The sequence below is a fragment of the Centroberyx affinis genome, unplaced genomic scaffold (assembly GCF_046629955.1).
Source record: "Centroberyx affinis isolate AG114_WGS23_722 - 3 ecotype Tasmania unplaced genomic scaffold, CSIRO-AGI_Caff_v1 ptg003118l_1, whole genome shotgun sequence".
In the NCBI taxonomy this organism is placed as follows: domain Eukaryota; kingdom Metazoa; phylum Chordata; class Actinopteri; order Beryciformes; family Berycidae; genus Centroberyx; species Centroberyx affinis.
Window position 1 is genome coordinate 1 of NW_027281183.1, and position 18,688 is coordinate 18,688.

Below are 18,688 nucleotides of genomic sequence, written 5' to 3' on the forward strand. Positions count from 1 at the left end.
TTCATGTCAATGTCAAGATACCTGCATCCCTCACATCCAGGAAAAATAAAAAATAAAAATTAAATAAATGTTTGAATGTTCCAGGCTTGGTCCTGCTGCTGCCAGGAGGCTCACAGCTGGGACCCCTGGGTTCAGGTGTGTGTGTGTGTGTGTGTGTGTGTGTGTGAACCTACAGCCTCACAGCTGTGTGACGAGAAAATATTTAGATTTCATTCCAAAATGAAATCTCCACCGTTCCAACAACTTGGCGCCAACTCTTACAAAATGATTGCCGTCCTAAATTTAAAGCACATTATGGGTTATTAAAGTTATGACTCATCTTAACACTTTTCTTTTTTTAAATTGCGATTTTGAAATATTAACTGATGAATTTCAGCGAGTACATTACTTTCCAAGATATACGACACTTTGGAATGGAAGCCTTCAATTCCATATCACAGTCTGTGGGAAATGGAAATACGGAAAGCGAACGCACCAAAAATAGTTTAGTTGGCAGTTTTTCTCTGGCGTCAGTAGACTGAAAAGTCAGTTTTGGGTTTGATGGATGATGTCTGGCATGGTCACTGTCCCGGGACGGTCCTGCTGCTTAATAAGCTAATGCTCAGCTGCAGCCAGGCATCATATCATCTAGCAACCAAATTTAGTATGAGGAGGGAAAAACTGAAGTAGTGTGGAGTTTTGTTATTTGTTGTCTCACTGTTGCCCATGCATTTTTTTTTTAATTATACAAAGGGGTTTGCAATGGCAACACAATATTTCAGTTACTTGTTTACGATATGTAATGTCTCCTCCATAATGAAAGTAAAAAGAAAAAACAATAAAAATTTGGTCACAAAAAAAAAATTATACAAAGGGGTTTTATAATGAAATAAAACTTGACTGATCCTGTGGGGACAAAGTGTTCAAAGTAACAGCAGAACAGGCAAAAAAATTAATGAAAAAAAAAAAGATAATATATACCAAAAATATAAAGTATATGTATTAAGAAATACATGAAATAATTATAAAAATATAGAATAGATACAGATATAGATAAAGGCAACTATTTAATCAAAATACCAGGCAACTGTAACAAATTTGAAAAATATGAGAATATGAATAAAACAAATAAGTGAATTTTACAGGTTTCAAGAGCCCCAAGGGTCAAGAGACTCAACAAATATCTTCCGACCCAAGTGAGAGGGGGGGGGGGGGGTGAACCGGGTCACGGCGCCTCCTACCTGTGTGGCGCTCGTCCGTCCCGAACCAGGAGCGGTAGAGCAGCAGCAGCTCCAGCCAGAAGACGTGATAAACCACGAACAGAACCAGCATGAGGAGCAGAGTGACGCCGAAACCACAACCCAGCTCCACCAAGGGCAGCGGCACTGCACACACACACACACACACACACACACACACACACACACACACACACACACACACACACATCTGAAGTTTAAAACCAAATGAAATTAAAAAATAACTTTTTTGCCAATGTTGCTGGACTTAGTGTTCACCTATTCACCAACAGGCCAAAAAAAGGTTAAAAAAAAATGTTGATTTCTTCAAATTTTATACCAAAATTAATAGAACAAAATTAACATTATCTCTTTTCTCAGTTCTGTCCAACTCTGACTGAATCAGACTGCACTACGCGTCAATCCAGTTACTGCCATAACCTGATTATTCCCAGTTACCAGCTTCTGAGTGTGCATGTAAACGCACTCGGTAACGATCAAATCACCGGTCAGCCTTAAAGCTTCAGCTGCTCACCCTCCTGCTCCAGATGAGCTCTGTGTGTGGCGAAGCCTATCTGGTTCCTGACAGAACAGTTGTACTCTCGGTTCAGGTCTTTAGGCTGGAGGTTCTGGATCAGCAGCACGCTCTCCACCGTCCGGTCGCCGTAGTCGTACTTCACCTGCCTGCTGGCACATTCATCATCACTTCACACACGCTTCAGAATAAAACAATAAATCAGACGCAGTAAAACGCGCTGCGGCAAACTCTCCACAGTCACTTAACCCGTCCGCAGGGAGATTTATTATTATTATTAAATACTGTATATTTTACCCTTTATTTACCCTGTGGAGATTTGCTCCAGCTCCTCCCTGCTTCACATCCACACAGTCTCACACACTGAGAGACACTGAGCAGCTGCACTGGATCAGTTGAGGTTAAATGCCTTGCTCAAAGGCTCCTGGACAGCAGTTGTTGAATGAGGGGAGAGCGTTTCTCCTCCACTGTCCCCATCCAGTCTTCCCACCTGGTCCGGGACTTGAACTAGCGATCTTTAGACAACCGGCTGTCGATACACTCGTGTTTTCTACTGACCGTACAGAATAAGAGGCTCCTACCTGTTCTGCTATGACTGTGTATGAGGAAGCTACTTAATTGTTGTAGTGATTATAATGAAGAGAGGAGTGACAGTTTCATCTCCAACCTGCTGCAGCAGCCTGTCTCCATGATGGAGTGTGTGAAGCAGCTGAGTCAGCTTGTTGTGGTGTGGCTGTAGATCCATTCAGTAACGTTCTCAGTAAAAGTGAATAGTGTGATAAGGTGGATTTGTTTCCAAATGTAGGTTACTGTGACACAGTAAACTGTCTTGTCTTTAGCCCTAGTCTCTACTCCAAAACATGAAGAGTTGGAGCTTGAGAAGAGTCAGCTCAGTTAACCTGAACAAACTGTTAGCTAGCTAACTAGCCAGCAAACACACTGATGTAAATGTCAACACGCTAACGCTAGCGTTAGCTAGTGTGCTAATCAGTCAGTCAGACAGTGATGGTTAGCTGACCAGATGCTATGGTTAGCTAGCTAACAAGCTGACATTATCTAAACACTAAATCAATCAGATGGATCAGTGATGAAATGATCAGTTCAGTCAGAAACAGACAGAAATTAACCGTCTGATCAATTCTGTTGAGACAGAAACACAGTCAGCTGTTCACAGAGCTGAGGACCTCCAAGATGGCCGCCAGTGTTACCTGAAACCCCTCAAAGTTTCTACCTGTTATTTTGGAAGAAGCGAGAGTTGTTCAGTTCTTCCACTTTCCTCCCATCAACGGTCCACCAGATGTCCCAGTCTCCCTCCAGGTAGGGGAAGTGTCCTCTGCACTCCAGACGCACCTCTGTACAACCTGATTATAATGATAATAATGATCATTAAAAATCGTAATAGTCGCACTCCAGCCACATCACTGTATTGAATAAAAAGGAATAACAATAAATGGCACTCAAGACCCGATTCATAATCTGATTAGAATGAACAGTGATCAGGTCATTTGCTTTGACATCTTTCATTAACAGTGAATTTCCATTAAGAAAGAAGAGTCTTATATATTCCTTATATATTTATGAGACTTTAATATAGGCTGAGAAACTGGAGGTTGTAATCCTCTGCTTGTGAGTGACTGGTGTATTTCATCAGCAGACGAATGCAGTAATATGTACATGTATTTACAGTGTGTGACAGTAAATGTGTGTGTGTGTGTGTGTGTGTGTGTGTGTGTAGGAGGGATGTGGCTGTACGCTGTAACGTCTTGCTCTGTCTCATGGCGCAGGCTCCCAGCAGCCTCGACTCGCTCTGTGTGGACGATAAAGTTTTGGATGTTGAGTCTCTCAGCAAAACCAATCAGAGCTCAGCTGCTGGCACAGTATCCATCAGCTTTATGTCCTGAGACAGAGTCCAGCTGCAGGTGTGAGCCGAGAGACATGAAGGACAGGATGAGAGACCTCAAGGCTGGGGGAGGGCATTACTGTCATAGAGCTAGAGCGGATAGAAAGGACTACAAACACCTCAGATCCTCTTCCACTGATGTTTATCATCAGTCTGATGTTCAAATACACCCAGCAGTTATTGAGTGATGAAGTGTTGAAATTTACTTTTTTGGTGAACCCACTTCCCCTCCACCTGCCTCGTCTTCTTCTACTGCAGTTTGTTTCCCAGAATGCCTTTCAACAACCTCCAGAGAACAGGTGTGAATTCATTACTTTCAATCAGAGCTGGGCATAAGGGCATATAAATATAGCTAGCTAGCTAGCTGGCTTGAATAAGGGGGCGTGTCCATGATTGTGGCCACGCCCCCTTGTTCAAGATAGTAAAGGCATATAAATATAGCTAGCTAGCTTGAATAAGGGGACGTGTACATGATTGTGGCCACGCCCCCTTGTTCAAGATAGTAAAGGCATATAAATATAGCTAGCTAGCTTGAATAAGGGGACGTGTACATGATTGTGGCCACGCCCCCTTGTTCAAGATAGTAAAGGCATATAAATATAGCTAGCTAGCTTGAATAAGGGGACGTGTACATGATTGTGGCCACGCCCCCTTATTCAAACCCCAGCCTGTCTCTCTGCTGCATTGCATTCTGGTCTCTCTCCTGCTCCTGTAGGTGGAGAAACTGGTCTCTCTCTCCTCTTCTCCGATGGATCTCTCCCTGTGTGATTATCGAACGTCTCTCCGTGCCAAAATGGCGGCTCTAGAAAGAAGAAGCCCTCGCTCTTTGATCCTGAGGGACTGACACCAAAACCTGACGTTTACCGCTGCGGTTTCACATCCTGAAACATTTTCTCCACTGTAGCTGCTGGAAACATCCGGAGGTGACGTCACCTCGTCTGCGATTGGCCGGTTATCCACCAGGAAGAAAAACACAACAAACTACTGAATGGAGCCAGAGATGAAAAGTTCATCACCAGCTGCTGTATTTTTAGGGTGGATTATTCTTTATGATGGCTGCCAGAGTGTTTTTTTCCATCTTGGTTTTCATGCGTCGTCCACACATGACCCGGTGCCTGCTTCAACGCCAAGGTTATCAGCTAGATAAGATGACAAGCCCCGAGGCTGCAGCGGGAACAACACTGTCATAGAACTAGAACAGATAGAAAAGACTCTGACATCCAAATCTACATCTATTGATGATCACTGATCCGCTTGATAATGTTGTTTTAAGAAGATGAGCACTGGTTAAGACTCTGTGTTAAAATCACAAAGGAATCGTTCGACTTTCCAGGAGCAGCTGAGTTCAGTTTTTCAGTCTTCCTCATTGCTTTTCATGCATTGTTCACACATGACCCAGTCCTTGTTTTGATCCAAATGCAAGGCTGTGGTCGAATGCAGAAAGGGCAGCATGGTTACCAAAAGGCAAGTGAAAAAAAATGTTTTGTGTGTGAGTATGAAAAAAAGCACAGGGAAGATAAATACTTGCACACTGAATAACAACCAACACAGGATCGCAGGAAACAGGAAGAAATTAAAGAAAAATTACAGTTTTTCATATTGAAAAAGACACGTGTCTGTGTGGTCTGACACTGATGAGAATATAGCTAAAAAAATATGTTTAATGACTCGGGTTAGACAAGTATAGTGGTTTGCCAATAAACGGGGCCGATTGCTCTTTTATTAAACTGGATCTGGTCCAGTCTGATAAGATGGATAAGATGCAGTTTGATCAATTACATTTTTATTGTAGATTTGATCAATACTACACTGGTTGTTAATGGGAAGCCCTTAAACACAGAAACCTTGTAATGAATTGGGTTTTTTTGGCATGAGTGTCAAATTTAAAGCATATTACTGGCTATTGGCAGCTTCAATCCAATAATGTCAGTATCTGTGTTGTCCTTAAAGGATCAGGCCGGTGTTTTTTAATGCATTTCTTACGGTCAACAAATCCTGTGAAAATAACAAAATCAGAATTTCTTTTGCCAACAAGTCTGGTCCATGTATCCTGGTCCCAGTGCAGCCATGTCCCAGCAGCCATAGAACTCCATTGTATTAAAAATCGATTAAAAACCCGTCACAGAGCCATGCTGCTGCTCTGCAGCATATTTCATCATCACCATGCACCGGGCCGGACCACTTTTTCCTCAAACGACTTAATAAGCCGGCTGTAAACACTTTGCCATCTCAGGAAAGTAGTTCCGTAGCACAGAAAATAGTCCCCGGTGTAATGAAGAATTTGTTCCCTTTTGAATTTGATTTGGTAATAACTACAACAGCCTGAATTTTCATGGTAACAGTTAGAGATTTTTAAAATGTAAACTATGTCTTTGTGAGCTGGATTTCAAGGTTTTTATTTTACAATCGGAGCCAATGACTTCCGGGTTGACGGCTAAAAACGGAACATGGGAAGTCAGAAAGTAACGAGAGGAGAGCAAACACATTGTTGATTTTGTTATTTTCATAGGATTTGTTGACGGTAAGAAATGCATTAAAAAAACACCGGCCTTCTCCTTTAAAAAACCCACATCTGGGCACTTGTGTCACGTGTGTAGTCACTTTTTCACCTAAAAATTTTGATTAGCGTGACACACCAAGATGTGTCCTCTCTGTCTTTTCTGACTCTATGATCGCCGTTCTGCGCTCCGGAAGCTTCTGATCAATAACCGATTAGCATGGCGAGAGCTTCTGCTGCATCACTCCTTCAACCTGACAGCTCCGTCCTTCACCAGCAGCCGCCCCCTGTCATCTGACTGATCAATGTGTCTCTACTGGATGTAGCTCTGTATCCACAGCATGGGACGGTCCAGTTTCATCAGTATTGGTTTCAATAGAGAGTGTAGAAACTGATCTTGTAATAACTGCTGGATACAAGTATTAACTTGTATTAAAACGTCCCTCTGAATGAGTCAAACGTAATAAAATCGGTTTAAACTGCTTTGTGTGTGATTTTAACATCAATAAATCATCATGACATAAATGTAGAGTCATCAGTATAATGACAGTAAACATCCTCCATAGTTTCTCCTCCACCTGGTGGATCTGGAGGGAAATCTGCTGGATCGCTTTACGGCACAAAACAGGAAGAGGTTCTGTTCTTCCAGAGCAAACGGAGCTAAAGCTGAAAGAGTTTCTGGCAGCAGATGGTGGAAGGAGGGAAAGGAAGATGGAGAAATCACTTCCAACATGTTGATCCTCTTCAGGGAGGGGGGAGGGGGGGGCAGGAGGCAACTGGGCTGATGGGAAATGTAGTCTTAATGTGGAGAAACACTAGAACTAACAATACCACTGGAGAGCAGTTATCTGTTTACAGTCATTAGACCAAGGTAACAATATTAATCTGTCAATGACAGGTTGACTTTTGAGTTATATTCAGTCTGGACATTAGACAGGACTTATATTACATTTTCTACCCATTTAGAGGGACATTTTATTTCATTATGACCAATTATATAGCAGCTAATACATTATCAGTTCCCTCTCAGAGTCTCAGTGGGTCCTGGTCTACATGCTGTTTCAGAGAATTTCATTAGTATTGCTTTCAATGGAGAGTGTTCCTCCATGATCTACATGCTGTTTTTCAGTGTTGGTGTGTTGGTGTTGGTGTCAGTGTTAGGTTTGGATGTCCTGCAGGTTGTGTAGCAGGTGGAGCCGCTCACCCACCCTGCTCCACTTTGAAGATGTGGTCCTGGGTCGGGTTGAGGATGCTGGGATGTTTGGGCAAAGTGGAAGGAGCTGAAAAAATAAAACAAAGCACATTCATATTCATTATACTGTTCTGGACTCACAGCATTAGAAGTAGTGGTAATAGTAGTAGTAGTATTAGTAGGAGTAGTAATAGCGGTAGTAGGAGTGGTACTAGTGAGCAGAGTCAAGATATTTTAAGTCAAATTACTGTACTGCACTGGATCGTTTTTTTGGTTTTGAGAAATTGCGGTGATTTCATGAAAATGTGACAAGAAACAAATCATCAAACAAAAAAAGAGAAACAGATAGTAGTAGCAGTAGTAGCAGTATAACAGTAGTAGTAGTAGCAGTAGCAGTAGTAGTATAGTAGTAGTAGTAGCAGTACTAGTATAGTAGTAGTAGCAGCAGTGGTATAGTAGTAGTAGTAGCAGTAGTAGTAGCAGTATTAGTATAGTAGTAGTAGTAGCAGTAGTAGTAGTAGCAGTAGTAGTATAGTAGTAGTAGTAGTAGTAGCAGTAGTAGTATAGTAGTAGTAGTAGTAGTAGTATAGTAGTAGTAGTAGCAGTAGTAGTATAGTAGTAGTAGTAGTAGTAGTATAGTAGTAGTAGTAGCAGTAGTAGTATAGTAGTAGTAGTAGTAGCAGTAGTAGTATAGTAGTAGTAGTAGTAGCAGTAGTAGTATAGTAGTAGTAGTAGTAGCAGTAGTAGTATAGTAGTAGTAGTAGTAGTAGTATAGTAGTAGTAGTAGCAGTAGTAGTATAGTAGTAGTAGTAGTAGCAGTAGTAGTATAGTAGTAGTAGTAGTAGTAGTATAGTAGTAGTAGTAGCAGTAGTAGTATAGTAGTAGTAGTAGTAGCAGTAGTAGTATAGTAGTAGTACTGTCTTACAGACTGCAGTAACGTTGATGCTCCTGCTGTACTGCAGCTCTCTCCCTCTCCTCTGGTAGTGAACTGTGCAGTAATATAAACCATCAAACTGCGTCTGCATCACATGGACCTGCAGGCCGAGGCCACGCTGCTCCCTGTCATTGCCCCAGATCGGGAACTTCTGACACCACTGCACACAGACAGGCAGCCAGAGAGGGAGACAGACAGAGAGGGAGAGAGGGAGACAGAGAGGGAGAGAGGGAGAGAGGGAGACAGAGAGGGAGAGAGGGAGACAGAGAGGGAGAGAGACAGAGAGGGAGAGAGGGAGACATAGAGGGAGAGAGGGAGACAGAGAGGGAGAGAGGCAGAGAGGCAGACAGACAGAGAGGGAGAGAGGCAGAGAGACAGACAGACAGAGAGGGAGAGAGGCAGAGAGGGAGAGAGGCAGAGAGACAGACAGACAGAGAGGGAGAGAGGCAGAGAGGGAGAGAGGCAGAGAGACAGACAGACAGAGAGGGAGAGAGGGAGACAGAGAGGGAGAGAGGCAGAGAGACAGACAGACAGAGAGGGAGAGAGGCAGAGAGACAGACAGACAGAGAGGGAGAGAGGCAGAGAGACAAAGAGGGAGACAGGGAGAGAGGGAGACAGAGAGGGAGAGAGGCAGAGAGACAGACAGACAGAGAGGGAGAGAGGCAGACAGAGAGGGAGAGAGGGAGAGAGGCAGACAGACAGAGAGGGAGAGAGGGAGACAGAGAGGGAGAGAGGCAGACAGACAGAGAGGGAGAGAGGCAGAGAGACAGACAGACAGAGAGGGAGAGAGGCAGAGAGGGAGAAAGGGAGAGAGGGAGACAGACAGAGAGACAGACAGACAGGCAGGGAGGGAGAGATAGATGGATGAATAGCTTACCTACTGGATGAACATAATAGGAAATAACTTAATAAGAAAGTTGGAGAAGAGAAGTGATTTAAAAAGAAAGTCTTCCAGAGCCAGGGGTGGTTCAGTTCATTACAACAGATCAGAAGAAAGAAAGAGAGGGAGACAGAAACAAAGAGGGAGACAGAGTAAAATAGAGAGAGACAGACAGAGAGACAGACATGCAGACCCAGGCTGTGTGTCATCTCACATGGTACCAGGTGACAGATGGGCTGCTGTCGGCCATCTTGGTGACGTCTTGCAGGTCGGGACAGTCCAGCATCTTCCCCTCCTGCAGAGGGATGACCACCTGGCTGGGCGCCACGGCAACCGCAGGCTCGCAGCCTCTGACCACCTGGTCCCGCGCCAACACCTCCAGACGCATGGAGATCTTAGTGCATGACGACTTGTTGCTAGGAGACGACGACACGTCACGTTACTATGGTTAGGTTACTAAGGTGGATCTAAAGTTTCAGACTCACTTGTTCGATCCAACAGTTCTAGCAACTCAAGTTTCTTAAAACAAGTGCTGAAACGATTAGTCAGAGGTGAGACCAAGTCAGTCTCAAGTCTTGAGGCCCAGGTCAAGTCCATGTCATTAATGTCAAGTCTCAAGTCTAAATGTAGAACAGCAAGTCAAGTCAAAACAAATCAAGAGTCCAGTATCAATTTAATATCTTAAAGAAAACTAAATATCTAGGACTTTTCAATGCAATATGGTTTTAATAGGATAAAAACTTGGTAAGAGCATCATGAGTTTGATTTCTATAATCAGTTTCAACTTCAATCAATTCAATCATTCCATACAAATTCAGAAAACAGAATTTAAATTCAGTCGTCCGCTGGAACAAATCTCATCACTTTCAATCTAAGTCATTTACACAAACACAAGATCTCAAGTCAAGACTTTAGAAACCTTTTCAAGTCATCAGAGTACAAGTCAGAGTCAAGTCCCAAGTCACCAGAACCCAAGTCAAGTCTCAAGTCTTCTCTTCATGAATCAAGTCAAGTCTCAAGCAATTCCAACTGTGACTCCAGTCCATGTCATGTGACTTTTTAACATTGCGCGCAACAGTGGTGAGAATTGATCTATAACCTGCTGAGACGAAGAAGTATGTCAGCTATGTTGGTGAAAAAGGTCAATAAAGCAAGATGAAACTGAGAGAGAGAGAGAGAGAGAGAGAGAGAGAGAGGGGGAGCTGCTCACATGACCTATTTCTTCTCAGAGCCAGATCACGCAATGTGTTTTGTAAAAAAGTCCCTGGTGTCTCTGAGCAGGCTGTCAGCTGTTAGATCACCGCTCACTGTAAACCTCTGCTCTGATGGAGACGCAGTAGTAGTAGTAGTAGTAACAGCAGTAGTAGTAGCAGCAGTAGTAGTGGTAGTAGTAGTCGTACTAGCAGTAGTAGTCGTAGTAGCAGTAGTAGTCGTAGTAGCAGTAGTAGTAGCAGTAGTAGTGGTAGTAGTAGTCGTACTAGCAGTAGTAGTCGTACTAGCAGTAGTAGTCGTAGTAGCAGTAGTAGTAGTAGTAGCAGTAGTAGTAGCAGTAGTAGTCGTAGTAGTAGTAGCAGTAGTAGTAGCAGTAGTAGTCGTAGTAGCAGTAGCAGTAGTAGTAGCAGTAGTAGTAGCAGTAGTAGTAGCAGTAGTAGTCGTAGTAGCAGTAGTAGTAGCAGTAGTAGTCGTAGTAGTAGTAGCAGTAGTAGTAGCAGTAGTAGTCGTAGTAGCAGTAGCAGTAGTAGTAGCAGTAGTAGTCGTAGTAGCAGTAGCAGTAGTAGTAGCAGTAGTAGTAGCAGCAGTTAGGGATGTGACGAGAACTGATACTTCGGTACGAAGTCGATGCCAAAATTCTGAAAATGTGACAGTACTTGTTCTTCTACAGTCCCGTTGGTACCGTAGATGTCGTAGGTACTGGAGAGAAGGAACGCCTACCGGCTGTGACCGACACGTGAGAATAACAACACCGGCAAATGGCGACAAGTGCGGCTGCAGGACAGCAGGTCTGCCGCGACTTGTCGGAAAAAAACACGCCAAGAGTCGTGGATGGAAATACTTTGCGTTTGAGGCGGATGATCAGGGATTAGTTAGACATTCGCAAAAACCAGTTTGCAAACGGTGCCACCGAACTTTTCAGACGAAAGGAGGAACCACTTCAAACTTATCAAAGGCAGGCATCCAGATTTACACAAAGAATTCAAGGTGAGTGAGTTTCAACATGTCGTCAAAATGTTCTTATCCTGAATTGTCACCGTTATTTTTGTTTGCGACAGCTGGCATCTGTTGTAGCAATGTTGCACACGACTTTTGCAATGGCTAAACACTAAGGCTAATGTTATCTTGTTTAGGCTAACGTAACGATGGCTCATAGTAGGCTACAGTCATTACTGTTCAGTCTGTCATCAAAATATAACGTTAACTTTTTAAATAAATATTTCCACACTAATGGTCTGTTACCATGTTAGTCAATTTAATCTACTGCTTGCACACGGAGTATATAGAGGTCTGTGTGTGTGTGTGTGTGTGTGTGTGTGTGTGTGTGTGTGTGTGTGTTAGTACATTGTGTGTGCCTGATAACTGAAATCTCCTAAATTTCTTTTCACAGTATCAGCCAGAGCAGGAAGTCAGCAGGAGAGACAGGAGCAAAGTAGGCAAAGTCAGTCAGTCAATATTATATTTATTAAGCCTTTTTTCCATTCATTTTTTTGTAATGTTAATATTTGTTTATTGTTATTTATTACTTGAAAGCTACATGCCACTGTTGTTGCTTTTTGTACTGTTCAAGGTTTTCTTAAATAAAGGAGTGTATGTTGAAGTACATGGGATTTATTACATTTCTGGTATCGTGACAACCCTAGTGGCAGTAGTAGCAGTAGCAGTAGTATTAGCAGTAGTCAAATTATTCTTTATTTAAATCTCGGGAAACACATTGAGGATGTGTTCCTGAGACAATAAATCCCACATACTTGCATAATTTTAAAGCATAGAAAAGTATTAAAAGAGAGTTGAATATTCAACTTGAATCAGTTACATGAGGACTGGACAGTAACAGGCTGTATGAGACTGCACTCACTGCATCATGTGGAATTTCTGCCATATCTGTTCATGCAGGTTTCATAACCAATAAAACCCCCCCACTAAATATTTGATGACTACACTGTGCATGTTTCCAATACATCTTACATTTGTCATTAACATGTAATCTGTCTGATCTTTAGCTCTTGCCTCACACTGATGACTCACTGCAGCAGCATCTTGCACGACATCGCCGCTGTTTTCTCTGGTAAACACTTTTTCTGGTTTTGAGAAATTGCACGCATTTCATGAAAATGCGACTCGAAGAACAAAAAAAACGGAGAAACAGATTTCATTGTTTCAAGTAAATGTCTTGGAACGAGTTTGATTATCACATTAGAAGTGAAATTCCCCGAAACAAGCAAAACTATGTGCTGGTGCAGGAGGATCATTTGTACTGAAACGTCTTCAAGTGAGCTTAATAAGGCTGAATAAAAGATAAGATCACTTGTGAGTTTTTGCTGGAACGGTAATGCACTTCCTGGCAGAGACTGAAGATCTCCATCTACCATAAAACACTGAGTGACTGAGGGAGTGACTGTGTGTGTGTGTGTGTGTGTGTGTGTGTGTGTGTGTGTATCTGTTCATGTAGCACCATAAAACCCTCCAGTGCAGATTGATTTTCTGAGAATTTCTCTCTGGCGTCAGCTGACTGGAAGCCGGCTGGTGACTCTCCTGGTGAAGCGGTACTCCTAGAGTTCCTTATTGTTATTATTCAGGTGTTTCTGTGCTGCACTTCCCAGAGATCGCCTGTCAATCAAACAGTGTGGGCGGTACTGTGACGTCTATATATTTTCCAGTAGTGGCCATTTGTGTAATTCTGACTTTAATCTGATTGCGTATCTTTCACTGTTGGAGAAAACAGCGGCGATGTCGTGCAAGATGCTGCTGCAGTGAGTCATCAGTGTGAGGCAAGACGTAAAGATCAGACAGATTACAATGATAATTAACAAATCTAAGATCAAATATATAGTGGGGGGTTTTATTGGTTATGAAACCTGCATGAACAGATATGGCAGAAATTCCACATGATGCAGTGAAGCTTCATGATTCAGCCTCAGAGCGATAAGAGAGTCTCATACAGCCTTTTACTGTCCAGTCCTCATGTAACTGATTCATGTTGAATATTCAATTTTTATAATTCCCTATGCTTTAAAATTATCCAAAATGCAAGTATGTGGGATTTATTGTCTTACATCTATACAAAAGTAACTGATACCATCAAAGTGAAAACAACATTTACATGAATGTGTACAATTGAAATCATGGAAATTTTAAGTAGAAAAAGTATTCAGAATTCTAGAATTATCAAAATCTAGACATTTTGATGAATTTGATGAATACTTTTGTGTGAATGTGTGAATTTGTGCCCCCTCGATTGATTTGGGGTGCCCTACGCCCCTGGATACAGGTCTATCAGCCCTCTGTCCCCCTCTATCATCCCTCTGTACCCCTCTATCATCCCTTCATACCCCTCTATCATCCCTTCATACCCCTCTATCAGCTCTCTGCACCCCTCTATCATCCCTCTATACCCCTCTATCAGCCTTCTGTACCCCTCTATCATCCCTTCATACCCCTCTATCAGCCCTCTGTACCCCTCTATCAGCTCTCTGCACCCCTCTATCATCCCTCTATACCCCTCTATCAGCCCTCTGTACCCTTCTATCATCCCTTCATACCCCTCTATCAGCCCTCTGTACCCCTCTATCATCCCTTCATACCCCTCTATCAGCCCTCTGTACCCCTCTATCAACCCTCGGTACCCCTCTATCAGCTCTCTGTACCCCTCTATCAACCCTCCGTTCCCCTCTATCAGCTCTCTGTACCCCTCTATCAGCTCTCTGTACCCCTCTATCATCCCTCGGTAGCCCTCTATCAGCTCTCTGTACCCGTCTATCAACCCTCTGTACCTCTATCATCCTTTCATACCCCTCTATCAGCCCTCTGTACCCCTCTATCAACCCTCGGTACCCCTCTATCAGCCCTCTGTACCCCTCTATCAGCCTTCTGTACCCCTCTATCAACCCTCGGCACCCCTCTATCAACCCTCTGTAACTCTCTATCATCCCTCGGCACCCCTCTATCAGCTCTCTGTACCCCTCTATCAGCTCTCTGTACCCCTCTATCAGCTCTCTGTACCCCTCTATCATCCCTCGGTAGCCCTCTATCAGCTCTCTGTACCCCTCTATCAACCCTCTGTACCTCTATCATCCTTTCATACCCCTCTATCAGCCCTCTGTACCCCTCTATCAACCCTCGGTACCCCTCTATCAGCCCTCTGTACCCCTCTATCAGCCTTCTGTACCCCTCTATCAACCCTCGGCACCCCTCTATCAACCCTCTGTACCTCTATCATCCCTTGGTACCCCTCTATCAGCTCTCTGTACCTCTCTATCAACCCTCTGTACCCCTCTATCAGCTCTCTGTACCTCTCTATCAACCCTCTGTACCTCTATCATCCCTCGGTACCCCTATCAGCCCTTCGTACCCCTCTATCAGCCCTCTGTATCCATTTATCAGCCCTCTGTACCCCTCGATCATCCATTCGCACCCCTCTATCAGCCCTCTGTACCCCTCTATCATCCATTCACACCCCTCTATCATCCCTCTGTACCCCTCTATCATCCATTCGCACCCCTCTATCAACCCTCTGTACCCCCTATCATCCCTCGGTACCCCTCTACCAGCCATTCGCACCCCTCTATCAGCCCTCTGTATCCATTTATCATCCCTCTGTACCCCTCTATCATCCCTCTGTACCTCTCTATCATCCCTCGGTACCCCTCTATCATCCCTCGGTACCCCTTTATCAGCTCTCTGTACCTCTCTATCATCCCTCGGTACCCCTCTATCATCCCTCGGTACCCCTTTATCAGCTCTCTGTACCCCTCTATCAGCTCTCTGTACCTCTCTATCAGCTCATTGTACCCCTCTATCATCCCTTCACACCCCTCTATCATCCCTCTGTACCCCTCTATAAGCTTTTTGTACTCCTCGATCAACCCTTCGCACCCTTCTATCATCCCTTGGTACCCCTCTATCAGCCCTCTGTACCCCTCTATCATCCATTCGCACCCCTCTATTAGCTCTCTGTACCCCTCTATCAGCTCATTGTACCCCCCTATCAGTTCTTTGTACCCCTCTATCAACCCTTCGCACCCCTCTATCATCCCTTTGTACCCCTCTATCGGCCTTTCTTACCCCTTGATCACCCTACATATCCAGTAACCATTGTAAGCTCCCTCAGCGCTGAGCTAGCATCCTCATATCACGGTAACCTAGCAACAGACCTCAGAGAGAAAATGGTGAAATGTTGTTGTTCAGCATCACATGCAGTTTTGGACCGTCGCCAGCTGACCGTTCAAATCTGAAGTCTCAAATCGCAATCTGTGTAAAACGCAAAGTTGACCAGCAGCAGATCTGAGAGGCCACTTTAGCTGATTAAGTGTCGAGTGGCCAAGTGTCCAGATCGAAACTGAGTTAATTCCCCAAAGAACCTGAACGGTCTCATTACTGAGCTCCAGTATGTACTATGATATCTAAGATGCAACATAACTGTAACTGTAGAGCGATATTATAAGTCCAATCAGTGCTGCTTTCAACGAGCTGTTTGGGAGGAACAGTCAGATACAGTAGAACAACGGGTGTATATTTTTATTTATATTTTATATATATTTTATTTATATTTTAACTGACTTCAATTTAAATTATCTCTGTTTGACTTGATTTGACTTAATTACATTTTTATTTCAACAGTTATTTCTCCAGAAAAGGATTATTGTTCACATGCTAATTTTCAGCCGACAGCGTTCACTCATTCACTTTCTTAGATTCTCAGATTTGTGTTTAACCAGGCAGCCCCATTGAGATTAAAAATCTCTTTTACAAGAGAGACCTGGTCGAAACAGAAGCACCAAAACCGAAAATGGAAGTTACCTATCTATCTATCCATCCATCCATCCATCCATCCATCCATCCATCCATCCATCCATCCTTCCTTCCTTCATTCCTTCCTTACCTCAGCATGCAGATGTATTGCCCGGTGTCTTCAGCAGTAGCCGGCTGCAGCCACAGTCTCTCTCTCTCCTTGCTGAGCCGCTGGCTGCACAGCAAATCAGATTAGACTCAGAATAAACGTAAATCAGATAAGATTCAATTAGAATTACATTAGAACAACTCTAATGTCCTCAGCGAGACTAATTGAGCAGCTCTGTTCCAAAACGCTGTATATCCACTTTAGAAAGGAAATCATTACCTCCAGTTCATCATTCTGTAACTCTAAAACCTGCAGGACCCAGTCTGCAGTGTCTCATTCAGTCAGAGAAGGACTTCAGCTCATTAACTGAACCGTCATTTGGTTTCATGTTGCTCTGTCAATCATTTTATAAGAGCAGATGTCACATTTTTCAAGTGCTCGCCATCTCATGTTGGAATAAAACTCTTCAGATGTTGAAAACAGTCATTTCACTTGATGCACTGTTGATTATAAATCAACACCTAAAAAGTATTATGAGTCATGAAACAGCATCAGCTGAATGGCCTCACAATAACGAGTAATGGGCTGGTCACGCACGCACCATTTGGCATCCCTGAATAAATAACTCAACAGTTTCTGGGCTGTTTTGAGCTTGTGATGATATACAGTATATTTTGGACGGTCTCTGTAAGCCTATACTGAGACAGAATGTAGAAACTGGGAGGCAGTGTGGATGCAAAGTGAATGGAAGGGGGCAAATAGAGCGAAAGAGACAGAACCGCTCTAGACGGAGGAGAGGCGTTCACTGGAGCTGACATTTTTCAACCTGAGGAAGAAATTCTCCTGACGCAGCAAAGCCAATCAGTTTCTATCTACTGTATCCAGGGACCTGTAACCCCCCCTTCCTCCCTCCCCCCATCCCTTCATCCCAAGCACTTGCAGCTGGAAAAATGTCCCTTGGGTATTTGTGACCAACCTCACTGACCAGTGATAACTGCTGCTGCCAAGCTTGGAGCAAAAGTCTCATCAACAAAGATGTCAACTAAAACCACTAATCATGACGGCTGGCCTACAGAGACTTTACAGGTTCGTCACAATAATCTGCTGCTGAGTCTCCGTGATGGAGGAACATGGAGAACTGTGTGTTAGTGAATAAAGTGTAAATGTGTGTGAAGCAGCTGTCAGCAGAGAGCAGCTGAGTCAGCTTGTTGTGGTGTGGCTGTAGATCCATTCAGTAACGTTCTCAGTAAAAGTGAATAGTGTGATAAGGTGGATTTGTTTCCAAATGTAGGTTACTGTGACACAGTAAACTGTCTTGTCTTTAGCCCTAGTCTCTACTCCAAAACATGAAGAGTTGGAGCTTGAGAAGAGTCAGCTCAGTTAACCTGAACAAACTGTTAGCTAGCTAACTAGCCAGCTAACACACTGATGTTAATGTGAACACGCTAACGCTAGCTGCTACTAGCTACGTTAGCTAGTGCGCTAATCAGATAACACAAGTTAACAACAAGACAGTGATGGTTAGCTGACCAGATGCTATGGTTAGCTAGCTAACAAGCTGACATTATCTAAACACTAAATCAATCAGATGGATCAGTGATGAAATGATCAGTTCAGTCAGAAACAGACAGAAATTAACCGTCTGTTCAATTCTGTTGAGACGACAGAAACACAGTCAGCTGTTCACAGAGCTGAGGACCTCCAAGATGGCCGCCAGAGGGGGGGGGGCATCACCTGGAAGCCTCTGCAGCCCTGCTGCCTGCATGTTGTCACCAATTTCACTTATTAATCAAGTGCAGTGATCCAACTGGTGAGTAAATCGAGGCTAAATTTCACCTCACTTCCTCTCTGAACGTTTGGTAACAAGCGAATCGCCAGCAGCCTACCTGTATCCGATTGGCTGCTCCAGGTCGTGACCAATAGGAAGGCGGTACCAGAAGAGGTTGAGTCCGGCGCTCTGGGCGGAGGTGTAGTTGTAGACAGAGGGATGAGAGAAAAGAGAACAGGAGAGCCAACCGACCTCCCCCTCCAAAACTACAACTGCTCCATCGCCAGACTCCCCCCAGTCATGACACATGGGCTCTGAGAGAGAGAGAGAGAGAGGGAGAGAGAGAGAGAGAGAGAGAGAGAGAGAGAGAGAGGGAGAGAGGGAGAGGGGGAGAGAGGGAGAGGGGGGAGAGAGAGAGAGAGAGAGAGAGAGAGGGAGAGGGGAGAGAGAGAGAGAGAGAGAGAGAGAGAGAGAGAGAGAGAGGGAGAAAGAGAGACAGAGGCAGAGAGAGAGAGGCAGAGAGAGAGAGAGGCAGAGAGAGGCAGAGAGAGAGGGAGAGAAAGAGAGAGAGAGAGAGAGAGAGCAGGTTGGAGGAAGAGGAGAGGTGGTGGAAGCGAAGGAGAAATTCAATTCAACATTTTTTAATTCTCCAGAGTGAAAAAACCTTCGAGTCATCAAGTCATTAAAACGCTGAAATCATAAAATAATGAAACA

The 18,688-nt window shown here is 43.8% G+C and overlaps 1 protein-coding gene across 1 annotated transcript; it reads right to left on the reverse strand.

The window, feature by feature from the left end:
• Positions 1-1,220: 1,220 nt before the first annotated feature.
• il1rap (interleukin 1 receptor accessory protein) lies at positions 1,221-18,283 on the reverse strand (the record flags this gene model as incomplete). The annotated part of the gene is made up of 8 exons (XM_071537755.1): positions 18,093-18,283; positions 16,249-16,332; positions 9,370-9,571; positions 8,267-8,435; positions 7,358-7,429; positions 2,984-3,113; positions 1,753-1,901; positions 1,221-1,364 (listed from the first exon to the last, which is right to left on the reverse strand). Coding segments are annotated over exons 1-8 (1,141 nt in total), but the record flags the coding sequence as incomplete, so codon positions are not given.
• Between the last annotated feature and the right edge of the window lie 405 nt (positions 18,284-18,688).